Source organism: Protopterus annectens, chromosome 15.part0 (genome assembly GCF_019279795.1).
Source record: "Protopterus annectens isolate FY-2018-M chromosome 15.part0, PAN1.0, whole genome shotgun sequence".
In the NCBI taxonomy this organism is placed as follows: Eukaryota; Metazoa; Chordata; order Ceratodontiformes; family Protopteridae; genus Protopterus; species Protopterus annectens.
In genome coordinates this window covers 628,922,388-628,942,439 of record NC_056749.1, presented here as the reverse complement: position 1 = coordinate 628,942,439, position 20,052 = coordinate 628,922,388, and the positions used below count along the sequence as shown (strand labels likewise).

The 20,052-nt window shown below is 39.2% G+C and overlaps 1 protein-coding gene across 1 annotated transcript in view; it reads right to left on the bottom strand.

Moving 5' to 3' along the window:
- The window catches only part of LRCH2 (leucine rich repeats and calponin homology domain containing 2), a 2,522,829-nt gene that overhangs the window by 1,231,650 nt on the left and 1,271,127 nt on the right, over positions 1-20,052 (bottom strand). The window contains exons 10-11 of the mRNA XM_044057297.1: positions 7,868-7,979; positions 7,673-7,773 (exon numbers count right to left, since the gene is read on the bottom strand). Of these exons, the coding sequence (XP_043913232.1) occupies positions 7,673-7,773; positions 7,868-7,979 (213 nt within the window). The remainder of the gene's footprint in view (positions 1-7,672; positions 7,774-7,867; positions 7,980-20,052) is intronic.

Sequence of the window (20,052 nt, the reverse complement as noted above, 5' to 3'; positions counted from 1 at the left end):
CCTGGGATGAATTTCTGGTTTCACATTCAATTGTCCAAGTTGTACTTGAATTGGGTTAGGGAGGAAATTTTCACATGGATGGGGGAGCTTATTCCATAGACGGGGTAGTCTATGGGACACATACTTATCTCTCCAGCAGGTCCTATATCACAGGCAAGGTTTAATTCTTTAAAACAGGTAATTCTGGTGCTGTTTGTTTTGTGGATATGCAGGAGGTCCATCAGAGTGGAGTCTGACAAAAACCTGATGCCAGGCATAGATCTCCCCTCTAAAAGCCTGTAGGAGACAGAATACAGGGATAGGGCCTTGGAGGCAGGCTGCAAAGGACATTTTACTTGTGCCCTATATTCTTTTAGTGAGGAACCTCTGTGGACATTCCAACTGTTGGATATGCCTGGTTAGGTACATACCAAATTGGCATGGTACTCAATGATAGGTCTGATGAATGCTGAATACAGTGGAACAACAACTTCCTTGGACTTGGATGCCATACATCTGTTTATAAGTTGAGCAACACAGAATGATGTCCTCACCACTGTAAACACATGATGGTCAAAGGCTAGAGTACTATCTGTGCGTGTCCATAAGTCCATGACTACTGGGTCAACTCTAAGGGGTGTGTTGTCAATATGACAGTCACCAGAGATGGCTGACTTTCAAATGGATACTATTATGCATTTTTTGGCCTTTAGTATTAGTCCATGACTCTGACACCAGTTGTTTGCCTGTATCAGTCCCTCCTGGAGAACATTTGTGTCAGTGTGAGATTCAATGACAGCTCCTAATTTGCTATCATCTGCAAATTTAGTCAGCCAGAGACCACTGACATTGGCCTTGACTTCTGAAAAGTAAATGACAAAAAGGGGAGGTCCAAGGACTGATCCCTGAGGGACTCCACTTGCAACTGGCCTCTCTGTAGAGATGGACTCCCCATTTCTAACTTCCTGGGTCCTGTCTGTGAGCCAGTTGGCTTTCCACCGGGTGGCATACAGGTTTTTAACTAACCTCTTGAGTTTGTCAACAATGCCCGAGGTGGGCATTGTGTGTCAAATGCCTTGGCCAGGTCAAGGTAGCCAGTGTGAACGATTCTGCCCTCATCCATTGCTTTGGTAACCTTCCCTAAAGTCCAACGGAGTTGAATAGGCATGATCTGCCCTTGACGAAACCAAACTAGGTTGGGTCCAGTGTCTGGAGGTTTACTATATCTCTGATCATCTCCATGATAATTCTTTCCATGGCTTTACATACAAGACTAGTGAGACTTATGGGTCTGTAGTTTCCAGGGTCTGTAGATAGACCACCTTTGTGCAGTGAACGACTGTTGCCTTTTTCCATTCATTATGCATGAAGCCTGTTTGGAGGCTACAGTTAAATAGTAATTCCAGAGGCTCTGATATGTCATGTTTCATGCTATTTAGAAGGCATACTGGGATATTGTCTGGGCCCACAGAGGCAGTGTTCTTGGTCTTTGAGAGAGAATTACAAACTTGTTCCCTAGTGATAGTAGGGGGAGTTATATTTGATGATATTTCCTGTGGGAAGGTTGAGGGGGGGAGAGAGGGGTAAAAAGTTGGAGATATTTTGGAAGTTTTACGAAATTTGCATAAAGCAGAGAAAAGTGGAAGTCAAGAAAGAACACAGATGAAAATGTTTATAGAAAACTTAATTATGCCAAAATTAGAGGAAAATGAGGGTTGACCAAAGACAGGAGAAAATAAGATAAAGGTGATAGATAATCCACCATCACAAAAATCTCCAGGAACAGATGGTATTCCCATGGAAGTTTGTAAGGAAGAAAGCAATAAAGAACTGGAAGATTTTGTTTAACGGTATTTTAAAAAGACAGGAAGCACCAACATCTTTGAATAAAACTGTGGTGGCTGTACTACTTAAAGATGGTTAAGACCCATCAGACCTGATTTTATATAGACCCATTTTGATTTTAAACTGTGATTAGAAAATATATATGTCTATACTAGCTGAAAGAATGGCAAAGGTGTTGCCAAAACTGATAGGTATGGATTAATGTAGTTTTGTGGAAGGCAGGCAAACATTTGACATTAATTGAACAACATTTATCCAGAGGGAAGCAAAATGTAAAAAAATACTGCTGCTGTTAGTAGGTCTTGATGCAAAGAAAGCTTTCAACACAGTAACCTGGGATTTTATGAGTAGGGCGATGGAAGCATTTGCATTCCATGACACAATAAACAATTAGTAGGATATATGAAGGATTGGAAGTAAGAATTAAAGTGCGAGGGAGGTTCCTCTCTGATAAGTTGGGTCTGAACAAAGGAACCAAGCAGGGGTGTCCTCTTTCCCCTTTGCTATTTGCTTTACATTTAAGCAACTGACAAAGGAAATAAGAAATATAAGGGATATAATTGGTATGGTATAGTTGGATTTATTTGCCAATGATATTTTGTATCTGACTAAACCAGAAAAAGGACATTTCGGTGTTGCAGAACATTTTAACACTGTTTCAAGGCTTTTTGGGATAAAACATTAATGATAAAACCAAGGCAAGAGCTGTAAATGATTTACCCGCAAATGAACTGGTTCAGCAGTACCCATATTTATGGGGACATGATAAAATGAATTATTTAAACTTAGGAGTATGGATTAAACATGCTTCTGTTATGGCAGCTAAGTATATGTGGGAAGAGAATCTAAAAAAGAGATATAAAAATTGAGAAACTGGAAGCTCTTGTTTATGGACATGGATTGTAAGGTAGAAGCAATGAAACTGTTTTTAGTCCCTTTAGTTTGATATATGAATCGGGTATATTTTAACAACCAGAAAATAAATTGTGGACAATAACTAAAAGAACTGAAGGAATTTATCTGGGAGGAGAAGAGGGCAAGAGTTAAGTGGGATAAGTTGATCCTTGCAAAAAAAAAAAAAAAAAACCAGCAGTCTAGGAAGACTTGATTTGAAGGGATATTTTACAGCTACACAGTTAAGGTTCATACAGAGAACACAAGCAGAAGCTTACAAGTCAAAATGGAAAGGGATTATGATGATAAGGGGGAGGGTTGTACAAATAGAGGGGGGTTTGGATGCAGATCCTTAACGAGAATAACAACCACCATGCAGAATATTACATTCATAAAGTACATAAAGTATTCTTAGAACAAAGGCAATGCAAGAATAGACAAAGATTTTGCCAACAGGGATGACTGCAAGCAATGGTACAGAACATAGGCAAGAGGGGGTTGGAATTTACTGGAGGTATATTGGCAAATCTTGAGAGAAAATAACTATATATAGAGAGAGAAGTATCAGTGGGATGAGGTCAAGAAGAAATTTACACTGCAGGCTAGAGACTACCTCTACTAACAGGGACTGATATCAGAATACAAAAAGAAAAGTATAGGGGAAGCGCAAGAGAAAGACCTGCTCTGGTGGAGGTTTTAGGTGAATCTAGAACAGAAGACACAGTTAAAAAGGAAATAATTAGTACAGCATACAAAATACTGTATAAGACTCAATCAGAGGAAGCTAGAAAAGATTGGGAAGAGATTCTAGAAAAGCAATTTGCAAGAGAACAGTGGGAGGACAAGTGTATGGCTCCCATGTATGCAACAAAGTTCAGAAGGTTTACAATATATGGTTGGAAAAGTTTGCATATGTATTTTTATACCCCAAGTAGACAGCAAATTTTGGTGGCATGATGGGGATAAACAGGCAACTGGGGGCATATGTTCTGAGAGTGTAATGAGTTGATAAATTTTAAAGTTTTCCTACAGAGTACTCTATCAGAAATACTGTATGAGCAAATGGCGTAACTAAAGAAATGTTCTTTGAGCTGGGACACAGAATCTGAAATGCCTAGACATAGCAAGGTCTTAAGTTTAATTATGTTGGCTGCCAAAACAGCAATTACTAGAAAATGGAAATCGAAGTCTGAATCAGCAGCATTTGAAGTACTGAGCGTTATGAATGAGACAAAAGAACTGGAAGAGGGAACCTTAGAAAAGGGAAGGAACAAATTACATAGAAATTAATGGAAATTGAGGGGAATACTGGAGGAGGGGGAGGAATGAGGTTTAAGGAAAGGCAGGAATTCAGCAATTTATGTAATGGTGGAATGGTAACAGAAACAAAACATATGTAAGTTCAATGTATGTAAATGGAAAAAAAATGTTAATATGGTTTGTTTTATTTTCTGTTAATGTATGTTTGCCTGCATCTTAAGGGATAATTTAATAAAAGTGTTAAAAAAAAAAAAAGGACAGGCAGAAATGGAGTAAGCCATCTCGATCACTGACCAATGATTCATTTGCAGGGGTAGCAAGGAGCCAGTTGTCCAGATATGGAAACACTTGAATCTCTTGTAGCTAGAGATGAGGGGCTATAACAGAAAAGAACTTGGTGAGCACCTTTGGGCTGTGGAGAGATGAATGGACAGGGCCTTAAATGGAAAGTGACCGGCTCCCATGCAGTAGAGTAAATACCTTAGGGAGGCTTTGGCTGTTCTGATATGAGATATGCTCAATCAACTCCAGTATGCCTATCCATTCATTTGCCTGTAAGCAAGTAAAAACTGACTGCACTGTGGCCATCCTGAAATGGGTCTTCTTTACCTAGTTGTTTAAATGGCTGAGAACCAGAATTGGCCTGAGGTCGTTTTTCTTGAAATCAAAAAGAATCTTGAATAGAATTCTGGCTCTGGTCTACTGGGACCTCTTTGATGGTTCTTTTTTGAAGCAAAGAGAGATAATTAATTTTCTGGCTGCCTTTTGCTGGTGGGGTGGCACATCAAGATGCAGGCATCTTATTTTGTTAATAGGCTGGGAAAAGGGAAATGTATAACCTCTGTATATTATCAGTCACCAGCATCTTGTGACGGATGGCCAGCCATGCAGGGGTGTAGAAAGATAAACGACTCCTGACTGCCTCCGGGCGGAGGTGGTCTGTCAGGGGAAAAGTTCATGATATCCCTTGCTTTGCAGACCACTTCGCCCTTTGGGCATGTGTCCATTAAAGGGTTACCTCTGTCACAGCACCATGTCAGAATCAGAAATGGATTGAGAGTGTTGATGCTAGGCTTTTCTGAACCGCAGAGATCTGGCCCCTTTTGGATCCTACTACATACTCTTTAAGGGGTCTCAAATCCTTAATCCCATGGCAGAAACAGTTTTCCCATCCTACTCACACTTATACATCTTCTCCTTCACATAAGGACCAAACAAGAATGATCTGTCTTAGGGGACATTTGCAAAGGAAGCTTTAAAGTTACCCACAAAGTCACAAAGCTGAAGCCAAGGATAAGGCCTCTTAGTAATGTCTGGTCCTGCAGCATGTGTCACTATCAGCTACATTATGCATGAGAATCATGAAAAGGTTAGCAATATTCAACAACGCAACCAGAAAGGTTTCCAGCTAATTTCTAGAAGCTGATGTGGGTAGTATTTTTAGGCAGGCTAGTTCTTGCTGTGCCAAATCTCTCTCGAAATGATTCACATAAGTAGCATAGTTCAAGGCCCTATGTGTATACCTCCTTGAAGCTTACACTCACTTCTCTAACTTGCCCACGGTCCTAGATTCCTTACTGGGTGGATGATCAGTAGTGTCCTCTTCCAGATCTTTTTTAGTAGTCACTGCCACAACTGCAGAACACTTGGCCCAAAACTGACTGTCCTTGGAAGTGGGGTTTGAGAATCTTGGCTGACTTGCAGGGTACTGACTCACAGGTATAGAGCTCCTGCAATAACCTATTAACAGTCAATTCAATGAGGCAGTCCACAGGAGGGACTACACAACATACAGAAAGAGACTATGCAGTAGGCTGCAAAAAAAACATCTTTGTCCTAAGAGAGTGGATCAGTGGACCAAGACTTCCCTTGTCACATTAACATGAGAATCTCACTGAAAATACTGTCTTCTGGAGGGGACAGGGGGAACCCCATTGATCTACACAGTCAGTGACAGACTCTGATAGGGGTGGATGTGTCTTTCTCTTGCATTTCTTTTTTTTTGTGGAATGCCAGTGGGGAAGGATCTGACTCCTCAGAGGACTCATCTTGCAGCTGAACACTGCTTTTAATGTCAGTTTCTCAGCTGTAACTCATGGATGCATGGTGGAGCTGAGACAAAGAAGAGAGGAAGTCGCAGGGTAGATCTGACTCCAGGGGAAGCCTACACATTTGTTCTATTTGGAGAAGCAATGATTCTCTCCCATGACCTGAAAGGCCAAACTCACCTCGATCGGATCCTAGTAGCCCACCTCATTGGTCAGGTCCACCCACTTAGACGAAGAGGCAGGCGGTACCTGGGACAGTATGAATAGTAGATCAACAATCTCAATAATTCCATAAAATCTTCCAATTACAAAAAAAATATGAAATGGTATACATTAACTAGTTTTGAATGTCTTACGCAGAGAGGTCAAATACAACTGAGAGATAACTCACAATTCTCTATTTAATACCCCTCGGTTGAAGTTCTTCTAACTGGAACATCTCTACAAGAAAACTTTATTTGTAAGGTAACATTTACCGTCTTACTTAGTATTCCTGTAAGCTCTTATTTCTGTGGAGAAAAGCAAATATGCTGAGACCGTCATGTGTTTCGCAGCTTTATATGCAGATTCATTCAGTAAGAGTGAGAACCAGTGATGCACAATTTTTACTGTCACATTCTTGTGTATGGATACCTGTATAACTATTACATACATAATCAGTACATTAAAAGTCTAGGCCACATGTTGCAGCAGTCAGTGCTGCTGCCTCGAAGAACTTTTTTTTCATTTTGCATTATAGCTGAGTGTTGTTTGAACTCTGCATTCCCATGTCTATCTTCCCAGGAGACTTCTGTTTCCTCATCTGAAAAATACAATGCTAATGAAAATGGCAATGCTCCAAACTGTCAATAGGCGAGTGTGTTACCTGTAAAAAGACCATACTCGTAGGACTATTTCCTGCATTAGGTCCACTCATTGCTGGGTAAGGCTATGGTTGTGTTGTGTACACAAAACTAAATAAAGCATACACTGAAAGCAGGATGGATAAATGGGAGGTACTAAACTGACTATATGGAATGCATAGCTACCCAGTTTCACCTTGTCTTGACTTTAGATCACCCATTCCTTTGTCATCCTTTATGATTAGTCTAGTACCATTCTCTGCTCGTGAACAAATTACTCATATACACAGATTATTACCCAACGTTATCTCCATCTGCTTATAAATCTAGGTACACATCAAACCCATGTTAGAATCTTTTACTTTGTATACTTCATAGCCCTGTCAGTTCAACAGACAAGTACACTTGATAATAAAAAGTTGCCTTCATCCTCAGCCTGCAACACACATCTTACTCACCCATTAATTTCATCATCATCATCTGTTATCTTTTCAAACTGTTTATACCAGCACATAAAATATGAAGGTGCAATTTGCCAAAACTTTTAGCAGGATTTGTCCAATACTATCAAAGGTACAATCACTTCAAATCTCAGTGTCTCAGAATTCTCCCTCCACCAACAGGGGATCCCAATTTACCATTGCTCCCGTCTATAGTTTTCTTGCTCTGTTTTCGCTACAGTCACCCCCATTAATCATTTTGCTAGATAAGCAAATAAAAGTATAATCATAACATTTTTTGACCAATGAATAGAGACAACTACAATGCCTGCTATATTTCTTGTTATGAGTTATTTCTTCTTACTTTCAGATAAGAAACAAGTGGTCCCCCAGGAGGTGCATCTCCATGCTCCGACAATGGCGTGTCTTCTGCAGTGTTATCAATGAAGTCATATGGCTCCTGATCTAGGGGTGCAAAATGAAGGGAGAAATAGTAAAAACCTGAAGACTTGAAAACAGAGTGCAGCCTCTTGTTCTAGAGACAGCAAACAAGACTTACCTTTGTGCGATTCTAATTTACACCCTGGTATGTGACTATCAGATTTCAGTGGCCCTTGGTCTCTTGATTCCGATACCTGAGAGTGTAGACTGATTGTATCATCATCTGATGGCTATAAAAAATAACAATGCTAATTAGCACAAGTATCCTGAACAAGTCCACAAATATACAGCTTCTAAAGAATTCCTGAACATGGATTGGCTATCTATAATCTGCTGTTTTATTTTTAAACACAAGTCCGATTTAACTAAGAATTCTCTACAAATTAATAATATGCAAAAAGCAGACTGTCTTCTAAAAGCAAAGGCTGTAATAGCTACTGTAAGAAAATGTTTCTTGCTGATAGGAAACTAGACAAACAGTTCAGGGTAGATTTATTTAACACAGCAGCAACTAAAATGAAGATAATGAATATTTATTGTTGAACATTAATGTGCACTCTTTGTTGCACAGCACATAATGCACTGCACATACATTATTTTTCTATATTAACTGTATCCAAATCCTTAGTAAAACTCTATAGAGAAACCAGTTTACAAGGAATACAATAGTTTCCAGGAATTGCTAAAGATCATCTCTCATATCTGGAAACACATCTCAACTGTCCTGATTTTCGCAGAATGTCCAGATTTTTGCCCCATATTTTTGGTCTATTCCTTATAAAATTTATGGTTTTCTGACAAATTACTGGGATGATCTGAGGACTGAAGTTACTAAATAATGACATACGTTTGAGTTTCAGACTTCATATCCTTCAGAAAAATGTATGTTAACACAAACCCTTCTTACTCTAGCAACTTTCTAAGTTTGGGAAATGGACACAAATGCAGAAGCAGTGTGGTAATTACAGTAAAAAAGTTAACAGGCAAACCAACGTATTCTTGCACAAGAAGCGGTCACTTTAATACAATAAAATCACCAGAGACTTAGCGCTTTTGCCTTTTGCAATCCAGGCATCATCAGAGTCAAATAAAAATTCACAACAGTCACATTAATAGGAAAAACAGACCGACATCATTTCCTGTAACATCATGCATTCATAAATAATGTACTAGTTTATGAATGACATCCATGTTATTAGAATTACTGCAATAATACAATAAAATACTAAGTAATAAAACCATATACATGTTATTAAAAATTGTTTAAAAATATTATCTTTTTTAAAAAAATTTCTTTCCTAAAAACTGCTAACATTCACTAGGCTTAAAGGAGCATGTATTTAAACCTGTTTTACTCTTTTTTTCAAGGTACTCGAGATGGAAATTGTCATTAATTTCAGGTTTCCCCATGGATCTGCAGATCAAGGTCAACGTCACCCCTTCTTGTAATGGCCAAAACTCTATCAACAACAAAAAATAGAAACTTTCTGAAATTTGTACACTCTGAACTGTGTGTGTAAAGGGCACTGGTACTCTCTGCATTTCTAATATATCTGTTGTGTTCTATAATCTTGTCATGCAGTTTCCTGGTGGTCTTGCCTATATAAAATGCAGGGCAGGAAATGCAGGTAGCAATATAGACATTTTTAGTGTTACAATTACAGCGCCCTGGACACTAAGTTCCTACCATAAGAGTCAATCTGGACATACGGTCCGTCATTAATAAATCTGCAGCTTGAACAGAAGCCACATTTATGCATTCTAGAGACATAATTGTTCTTTCTAGTATCCATGTTCCTCTCAAAAATTTCTTTAATATTTTTGCCTCTACTGAAAACAATCTTAGGCTCTGACCCTAATTTGTTTTTCAGGTCACCGTCTAATAAGGCTCCCAAAATTTTTTCATGCTTCCCTTTAAATGCGAGGCATCTTGATTAAAAGGTAAAATCATAACATAATTTTTGAAGCCATCATCATGATTTACGTTAATATTACTGTGACCCTCCTCTTAGGATGCGTAGGAACCTAGTTGCATGGTTCCTGGTTACCTCTTTCTTAGTTGACAGTAAAAGCTTAATACGGTACCCCCTGTCCTTGAACATCCCAATGAACTAACAATTCTTCAGAAAATTTCTTGTCATCACTGATCAACCTGGACAGCCTGACCATCTGTCTCTTGACTACGCTGGTGTTCAGGATGACAACTGTCAAAATTCAATAATGTATTAGTGTAGGTCTGTTTCATAAATGTTAGATGATAGTTCTCCTGTGCAATTATCTTTTTTGAGAAGAATATCTAAATAATCAATTTCATTTTGGTGTAGGTAAACTTTAGGTATTGAGTGGTGGTGTTAATGTAATTCAAAAATTCTGCCACTTCAGAAGTTGTTCCTCTCCAAACTATAAGTATATAATCCAAAAATCTATAATACACATGTATCCTGGATGTAAAGAGAGAAGAAAATACATACCTCTTTTCCTATTCAGCCAAGAACAGGTTGGCAAAAACTGGGGCACATTTTGCCCCCATGGCCAAACATGATTTTTGTCGGAAAAATTCACCTTCGAATAACAAAAAATTATTTTTAATCACCAGTTCTAACAGGTCAACCAGTAGATTTACTCGGGTTTGGTTCAAGTGTCCACTTTGTGATAAACATTCTGAAAAGTATTCTAAGCTTATGTCATGGGGGATCACAGTAAATAAGTTAACCACATCAATTGCCACAAGCAAATCATCCTTATTAAGCTTAGCTGTTTTTAACTGCTCTAAGCAATGCCAAGAGTCTCTTAAGATATAAGCAAAATCCTTGGCTACTTTCTTAGAGAAATAATCAACGAATGCAGCCAGTGGTTCAGTTTTTGAACCATGAGTGGTTCACTGATATTTTTCTGAATTTTAGGTATTCCGAAAATTATCAGAATTCTTGGTGTATCTACTTTCAAAAAATCATACTCAGCCACTGTTAAAGTGTCCTGACTTGGAGCATCAAATAGAAAGATGTCAATCTTGGCATATGCTGTACTGAGTTCACTAAGAGAAACTCTTTCATAAGTCTCTTCCTCATTAAGTAAAGAGCACATTCTGCACACAATCAATCTGCCTCATGATTACCACTCCGCCGTCCTTATCTGGCTTCATAACTCGGTATGCTTTATTGTCAGATAGCTCTCTGAGTGCCAACCTTTCTTATTTAGATAAGTTGTTACAACTTGATGACTTGCCTTTACAATTTGTCTAAAATAATTTTCCACGTTTCCAACAAATTCACTAAGGGGTTACAGGGAGGCAAGAATGTACTTTTTCTCTGGTGATTTTATCACATTAAAGTGACCGCTTCTTCTGTAAGAACACATGGGTTTGCTTGTCAACTTTCTAAGTTTACAAGAACAGTATTTAAAATTTGTCCCTATTTTTGGGCCTTTGCCCCCTCCCGTTTTGTCAAGCTTTGTCCAGATTTCTTGCACTAACAGGTTGAGCTGTATGTACTGGAAATAAACATTACTGAATGAAATAAAGTATATTCGTGTTGCTAGAGTTAAAAAAGCACAAATACACAGCCCAATGGAAAAACAAGAAATAATCTAAAAAGAATGAAAGCCATAAATGATTTTTTTTTCTCTCAAAAAAGTAAAGAACATCTAGTGAGGAATGACTAGGCTGCAGCAAAAGGAATGATAAATGGCAGTGGTGCTTGTGTGTGTGTGTGTGTGTGTGTGGGGGGGGGGGGGTATTCAGTGTTTGAAACTATTACTGGCAAAATGGAATAAAATGCACAGAAAAATGTTATTTATCAAGCATAACGTAATAATTCTGCAGGAATTTCTGGCAAGTACTGATTGTGCACTACATGTGACAACAATCTCCCATATACTTCATATGTCTGGGCTGTGGGGTAGGGTTGCAAGACGGAACCCTTTTCGTACACAGAAAAACATCCAGGCCCAGATAAAGTTTGCAAAACTACACATCAAGTCTCCCAAAAGCATGTGGGAAAATGCGTTATGGCCTGATGAGATCAAGGTTGAACTCTATGACCACAATTCCAAAAGGTACATTTGGCGCAAAAACACTTTGCATCACCAAAAGAACACTATACCCATGGTGAAGCATGGTGGTGGAAGTATCATACTTTGGGATTGCTTTTCCTCAGGTGGAACCGGGGCTTTAGTCAAGGTGGAGGTAATTATGAACAGTTCCAAATACCAGTCACTTTTGGCCCAAAACCTTCAGGCATCTGCTAGAAAGCTGAAGATGAAGAGGAATTTCACCTTTCAACACAACAATGACCCCAAGCATACATCCAAATCAAAAAAAGAATGGCTTTACCAGAAGTAAATTAAAGTTTTGGAATGGCCCAGCCAGAGCCCAGACCTAAATCCAATAGAAAATCTGTGGGGTGACCTGAAGAGGGCTGTGCACAAGAGTTCCCTTTGCAATCTAAAGACCACACAGGAAGCCTTTTCCTCAGTTGAAACTTGGCTTTCAGATGCACAATTAATACTTAACCCAAACAAAACAAAACCCCTCATCTTCCAACCCACCAAACACAATCTAAACACCCACCAATTTAATATTAAAGCCAATGACAACACCATTATCCCCCAACAGACCACAACAAACTAATTGAAGTTGAAATTGACAATAACCTCAAGTTTGACATCCACATCTTGTTAGCCATAAAAAAGTACACAAAATACTAGGAGCTTTATAAAGAAATAAGCAATTCCTCACCAGAACAGCCAAGATTTCAGTTGCAAATAGCCACCTTATCTCCACCCTACTCTACGCCTCTCCAATATTTACCAACCTAAGGCAAAGTGAGTTAGGTAAACTCGAAGCTTGCTACAACAAAATAGCAAGGTTTGCCACTGCCGCAAACTACAGTAGCCACCACTGCACCTCACTTACTGCGCTGGGCTGGCTAGAACTCCCTCACCTCCTTCAATGGTACCAACTCTCACTCGCCCACAAACTACTAAATCATCCTCTAAAAGGTCCCTCCCTCCAAAATCTACTCCAACCCTATCATACCACCAGACCACTACGCTCCAGCAACAAAAATCAAAAATAGGTAACTAGAACCAGGAACTCTGCTGAAGAAGCTCTGTTCTCCTACTACATAGCAAAACTATGGAATACCCTTCCTCACATTATAACTTATGTGTCATCACTCATTAACTTCAAGGCTGCTCTAAAATCTCATCTAAAAGACCACTGGGCATGCCCCTGTAACAAACCTCTCTAACATCTCTACCCCAACCTCTCTAATCCCTTTCTTCCACCCCTCTAACTACCTCGGATTGCAGCCAAATACATTGCTTGTAAACCTATATCTCAGCTGTAATCTTAGCCACTGTTAATCAATGGTAATAGCTGCTAGCTCAGCTATTAAAATACTTGCTAGTCTTTATGGCACCAATGATATGTGTTGTACCATTTAACTAAATACTTAATTTCATTTTGAACTATAACTGTTTACTACTATTGTTAAACAAAACCTACCTATACTTCTTACAACTTGTAATTAATTGTTGTTTTTAATTTTTGTTTTGTGGAGCTTTTCTCCCCGGGCCTCCGCTGAAAAAGGACTTGTGTCCAGTCGGATTTTCCCAGTCAACAAATGCAAATAAATAAAACAAATAAAATAATCTGGCAGATTTGGAGCGCTTTTGCAAAGAAGAGTGGGCAAATATTGCCAAGTCAATATGTGCCATGCTGAGAGACTCCTACAAAAGAAGACTGAATGCTGTAATTAAATCAAAAGGTGCTTCAACAAAGTATTAGTTTAAGGGTGTGCATACTTATGCAACCAGCTTTATTGTATGTTTTTTTTTATTTTTTTATATTTTTATATTTGTTTGCTTTTCAATTGAATTGTACAGATTATATAGGTCACATTAAAGGTAGGAAAACTTTTGAAATGATTTATTGTGGTCTAATTTATTTATAGCACAAAAACCTATTTTAACAGGGGTGCGTAAACTTTTTATATCCACTGTACATATATATATATATATATATATATATATATATATATACACACACACACACACACACACAAATTTCATTAACACTATATCTCAAGCTAGAGAACAAAACAGGCTGGTCTTATGCCTATTCCTTGAGCTCTCTAAGGCCTTTGACACCATTTCCCACCCCCTTATTTTAAACAAACTCACAGAACTTAACCTATCCACCTCCACCATTTTCTAGTTCTCTAGTTACCTCAGTGAAAGTCTACAATCTGTTAAATGGCTATCTGCAACCTCTCCTACTCTTCCTGTAAAAATGGGTGTTCCCCAAGGATCCATCCTTGCCCCATTACTGTTTAAGATCTTTACAATTTTTTTATTTACCTCCTGCCCACAGTCATCTCTCATCTAATATGCAGATGACTCAACAGTTATCACCATAGCAGACTCTCTCAATGACTTAAAAGCCATGACTCAGAATTCTTTCTTAGCAAAAGAGAACTGGCTTACCAATAACCAGCTAATAATAAACCCAAAAAAGACTAAATTCCTTCTTTTTATCCCTAAATCTATGACTCATTTTAAATCCTCCTTCTCAATCTCATCTGCCAATAACACACCTATTATTGCAGAATCTCATACCAAGCTACTAGGGATCATCATCGATGACCGTCTGAAATTCAACCTGCACATCCCTCAACATTAAGAAAACACACCAAAAGCTAGGGCTCCTTTACAGAAACAAAAAAAGTCTTATCCACTAATGCCAACATTGCTCTATCCCAAGCCTACCTACTCCCCCAGCCTCCTCTACGGATCACAAATCCTCACCAACCTTCAAACCACTCTCCTAAAAAAACTAGAATCTACCTATAACAAAGTAGCCAAATTTGCCACTGACCAGACCTACCACTCTCATCACTGTTTAGCTCTCAAAAAGTTAAACTGGCTAGAGCTTCCTCACCAACTACTTCTCTCCCAGCTTCAAATAGTTCACTCCATACTGTATCTGCCCTCCTTCTGCCCCAACATTACCTCTGTGTCTCCCCCTCTAAACTCCCTTACGGTCCCTCTAAAGTGCAGAACAGCATCATTCCTTTCCTCTTGGAATTATATTCTTCTGCTTGTGCTATGTATAAGAACCTTAACTGTGTTGCTCTAAAATACCCCCTCAAATTATGTAATCCTAGTCCGCGTTGTTCTATTGGTAGAATCATCTTACCCCACTTGACCCTTGCTGTCTTCCCTTCCCAGATAAAATTCTTCAACACTTTTTTAATTGCTATCCACAACTTCGCCTCTAAAGAGTCCTCCAGACTACGCCTGGCTGGACGCCTAGACTTAAAATAAATAAACAATCTCTGCTGCCTCATCTCCTTTACGGGAACAGAACCAAGCTTCTCCTAGACGTATAACTAATGAAGGAACTAAAAATATGTGCAACTGCTGCTAAACCTCTGTATTACTTTATTTGCCTAAAGTCCTGCTAGGTGTTTCAGCACGCTCCCTTGCCAGGAAAGCCAGCAGCCAAACCCTTCTTAATTCTGTATCCCCCACACTTGCCCCTCTTCTAGCTCCCGGATTTACACTAGCCTCTCTTATCTCCTCCCAGTCCAGGGATTTGCCCTGGTGGAGCCACAGGTGTACTTTAGCATTTGTCCACTAGATGGCACCCTCTCCTCACTATTTTGACTTCCCATATCTTCGCTTTACTTTCTTGTCTTCTGTATAGTTCTACATTTTCCATTTTCCCTCTCTCTTTTTCTTAAACATCAGGCCAACTCTATCCTACTAAATCCCTGTCCCCTGTACTTACCTTCTGCAATCAACACTTCTCGTTCTTCTCCTGCCTTCCTTTGGCTCTTGGCTCCCAGGGTTCCATACTGGGTCCCCTCCTCTTCAATATACTTATAAACGACTTCCGCAACTCTATCCCTTTCTCAAATATCATCCAATACACAGATGATTCAACTATTATCTGTTCTGCCACCTCCATCCCTACAATCCTAAAGCTTACACAAGATGCATTCTCAACCACTGAACAATGGATGAAAAAAAAATCATCTAGCACTTAATGCCTCTAAAACCAAATTAATGGTATTTACTCCCTCTAAAGTCACCTCTTTCAATACAAACACATTCTCTAACACTAGCCATAACAACATATCTCTGGAATTGGTATCAGAGGCCAAATTACTAGGGGTCCAAATTGACAGTCAGCTTAAATTCAATTCCCATCTTCAACTAAATATCAAAAAAACCCAAAAACTTGGCATGCTCTACCAACAAAATCATTACCACACACCCTCCACTAAAATCAATCACTCTACCACATTTCTTATTCCCTCCCTCCTCTATGGAGCCCCACTCACAACTAGCCTACAATCTTCCCTTAAAACACAACTTTCCTCTTGCTACAACAAAATTGCCAAGTTCGCTACCAGCCATAAGTCCTCCATCCACCACTGTTCTTCTCTCCACAAACTAAAATGGCTAGAACTATCCAATCATCTCACCTACCCTCAACTTACTCTTGCACACAAGCTCATTTTCAACCACTCCCTCTGTCCCTCCTTTTCCTTTGCCTTTAAAATGCACCTCCCTGACAGATTACTAAGATCTAACAACCAAAACCTAATAGAATTGTATAAACCAACTCGTCCCCCAGGTAAAAATCTCCTATCCTATGGTCTAGCACATCTCTGGAACTCCCTACCACCATCCATTCGTACCACCTCTAACCGCTTTCTATTCACTCACATCTAATATCCCAGTGGGAATGCTCCTGCTCCCACCCCACATAATTTACACTGGCAATTTCCATTTTACTTTTCTCTTCCCCCTCTTTACACTGGCAATTTCCATTTTACTTTCTCTCCTAACTCATAAATCCTTCCCTTGTACATACTAAGCTATTTACAAAGAATGTATTAGAATGCACCTCTTAAGTGCAAGCTTCCTTAAGATGTAATGGCTTCTCTGTAGTTATACTGTAATGTTCTTTTTTACTAGTCTGTAGCATCTGTAATCTTTTTTGCTCTAGTCTGTAACATTTGTAATAACTGTAACCTAAAACCTTATTGTAACCTTGCTTGTTTTTAGAGTTTTTCTCCCCAGGACTCCATTGAAAACGGGTTAATCTTGGCCCAATGTACTATCCTGGTAAAAACAACTGCAAATAAATAGTTTATAAAATAATCCCTGTCCTGTATATACAACTAAAGGGACCAAAAACATTTTAATGGCTTGCATCTTAGCATCCATATAACAAAACTTCCAGTTTCTCAATTTTTGTATTGTCTTCTGTTTAGTGTCTTCCCACATATTCTTAGCTGCCACCACAGAATCATTGTTAATCCATACTCCTGAATACTTCATTTTATCTTGTCACCATAAATATGGATATTGTTGGACCAATTCATGTGTGGGTACATAATTTACTGTTATACCTTTGTTTTAGCTTCATTAAATTTTGTATCCCGAGTTATGTCCCTTTCTGGTTTTGTCATGTATAAAATAACATTATCTGCAAATAGAGACAGCTTTTCCTGATGATACCACTTATATCCTTGTATTTGAGTCCCTTATTTTCTTTGCCAATGGGTCTAAATATAATGCAAACAACAAATGGGAAAGTGAACAACCCTGCCTGGTTCCTCTACTCAAGCAGAAATTAGACAGGACCCCACCCCACTTTAATTCGAGCTTCCAATACCTCATATATTCTTCTAATCAACCTTATACCTGTATTAGGGAAAGAAAATGTTTTCATTGCCCTGCTTATGAAGTCCCAGTGTACATTGACACTGTCAAATGCTTTCTCTGCAATAAAGGAGGTACTTCTTAAATTCTGCTTCCCTCTGGATCATCAATGTTCTGTCAATATTGTCAAATGTTTACCTCCCCTCCACAAAACCACAGTGATCCATATCTATAAATTTTGGTATCACTTTTGCCATTCTTTTAACTATTATACACAAACACTTTATAATCATGGTTTAGTATTGACATGGGCCTGAATGAAACTGGATCCGATGGATCTCTACCCTGTTTAAGTATTACCATTACCACCACCTTCTTCCAGGATGCTGGTACTTCTCCTCCATTTAAAATACTGTTAAACAAAACATTCCAGATCTTTATCAGTTTTTCCCTCCTAACTTCCAAACTTCCACAGGAATACCATCTATTCCAGTGGACTTTCTGTAGATTTGTTATACACAGCCATTTTTATCTCATTCCCTTCTATCCTGTTAGTAACTGAGCCTCATCTGCCTGTAACTTTGGCATATTTAATTCTTCCATAAACATTTCCATTTGTGCCTTTTCTTATTTCCATATTTCTCTGCTTTATAAAAATTTTCATAAATTTTCTGAAATATTGCTTATGGTTGATATCGGATTCTGACACCAGCTTCAAAAGGAAGGAAGTATTGGTTCATAATATAACTCTATCCTTATGAAAAATCAAGTAGGGAGGGTTCAATGACAAGCCTTGAAGTTCTGAAATTCTTGTAGCTGAGTTAATCGCAACAAGAAAGACAGTTTCCCAAATCAGAAACATAAGGTCACATTTAGCTGCTGGTTCAAAGTGGGAATGAATAAAGGCTTGTAGTACCAAGTTCAGATCCCATTGTGGAGTAGGGTCTTTATCCGGGGTCTCAACAGAAGAGTGCCTCTCATGAATGCTTTACAAAGTTTAGAAGAAGCTAGAGAAGAATTCTCAAATCCAATTATGAAAATTAGATATTGCTGCTAACCTTAACGGTAGAGGAGCTAGCCCCTTCATGAATGATCAAAGCCAAAAATTCAATGATGTTATGTATCGGGGCTGAAGGTGGGAAAGTGGGTCTATATGTTTTTGTTGTGCCCAGTAAACAAACTGTTTCCATTTACTTGTATACAGTTTTCTTGTTGAAGGTTTATAGGAAGATAAAAGGATGACAGGCAGGGGAAGAAAGCATTGGTTATCTAGCTATTAATAGAATTGACAAACCATGCCGTTAGTTTGAGGTTTAGAAAATCCGGATGAACCACGTCTGTCAGGTGTGACAGGAGATCAAGAATCAGATCCAGAATCCAAGGTTGGTAAAGAAGGTGAGGCCACAGGAAGGGGAACCAAATCTGATAAGGCCAGTAAGGTGTGATGAGGATGACTTTCCTCTTCAACCTGGCTGCTTTCTGTAAGAATTTAAAAATTTGAGGGATTGATGGGTAAGCACAGAGTAGATCAGGGAGCCAATTGTGAAGCTGAGCATCCCTCATTGACCCCCTCCCCCCTCAAGAAAAGATTAAGGCAAAGTAGCTGCTGCATCTGTTGTTTAGAGGAGAAGCAAAAATATCACAGCAAGGCTGGCCCCATCACTGGGAAATCATTTCTGCCACTTTGCTGTTGAGGGATGACTTGTGAGGTACAAGAATGGACCTGCTTAATTTTTCTGCTATCACACTAGATTTCTCCGGAATGTGCATTGCTTTAAGAAAGCGGTTGGATGAGATTGCCCATTGCCACACATTGAGTGTTTCTCGACGCAAGGGATATGATCTGGTCCCTCCTTGTTTACTGATGTACCAAAATACTTACATATTGTCCATGTGAATAGCAATTGTCCCTGCGAGGAGGGCATTCTAAAAGGCCTGCAACACTCAAGGCACTGCTCTCATTTCTAGGACATTGATATGCAAGTTGGCCTATTCTGGGGACCAAGTGCCTTGGACTCTCCTCCCCAGAAAGTGCACCCTTTACCCGATCCAGGAAGCGTCCGTAGTCACTATGGCCTTGGGGTGAGGGAGACAAAGTACAGTCTTGTAGAACTTGCTCTGAATGAATCCATCACCAGAGATATCTCTTGCATGGTTGAGTGACCCTTATTTGTGTTAACATGTGCTGGTGAAGAATGGACCATTGTGCTTGCTAGCATCTACTGAAGAATTCGCATATGAAACCTTGCTAGAGGAACTAAAATTATGGCAACTGACACAGACCCAAGGCTTGAAGGATCAACTGGGCTGAAACACTGGTACTGCGAATTACTCTGACTTGGAATCTTAGTCTGCACTCTTGACAGAGGAAGAGTTGTCATAGGTGAAATTGAAAACTGCTCCTACGAATTCCAAATTTTGAGTTGGTTATAGGTGAGACTTGTCGTAATTTACAGTAATCCCTCACGAGAACAAATCTGAGGTACATGAGCTATCACTCTTATACGTAAGAAGCCTGGTCGGGGCAGTAATGAGCCAGTTGTCCAGATACAGAAACACCAAGCATTCTTGCAGTCTCAAGCGAGCTGCCACTACTGCCATGCATTTGGTAAACACCCTGGAGGC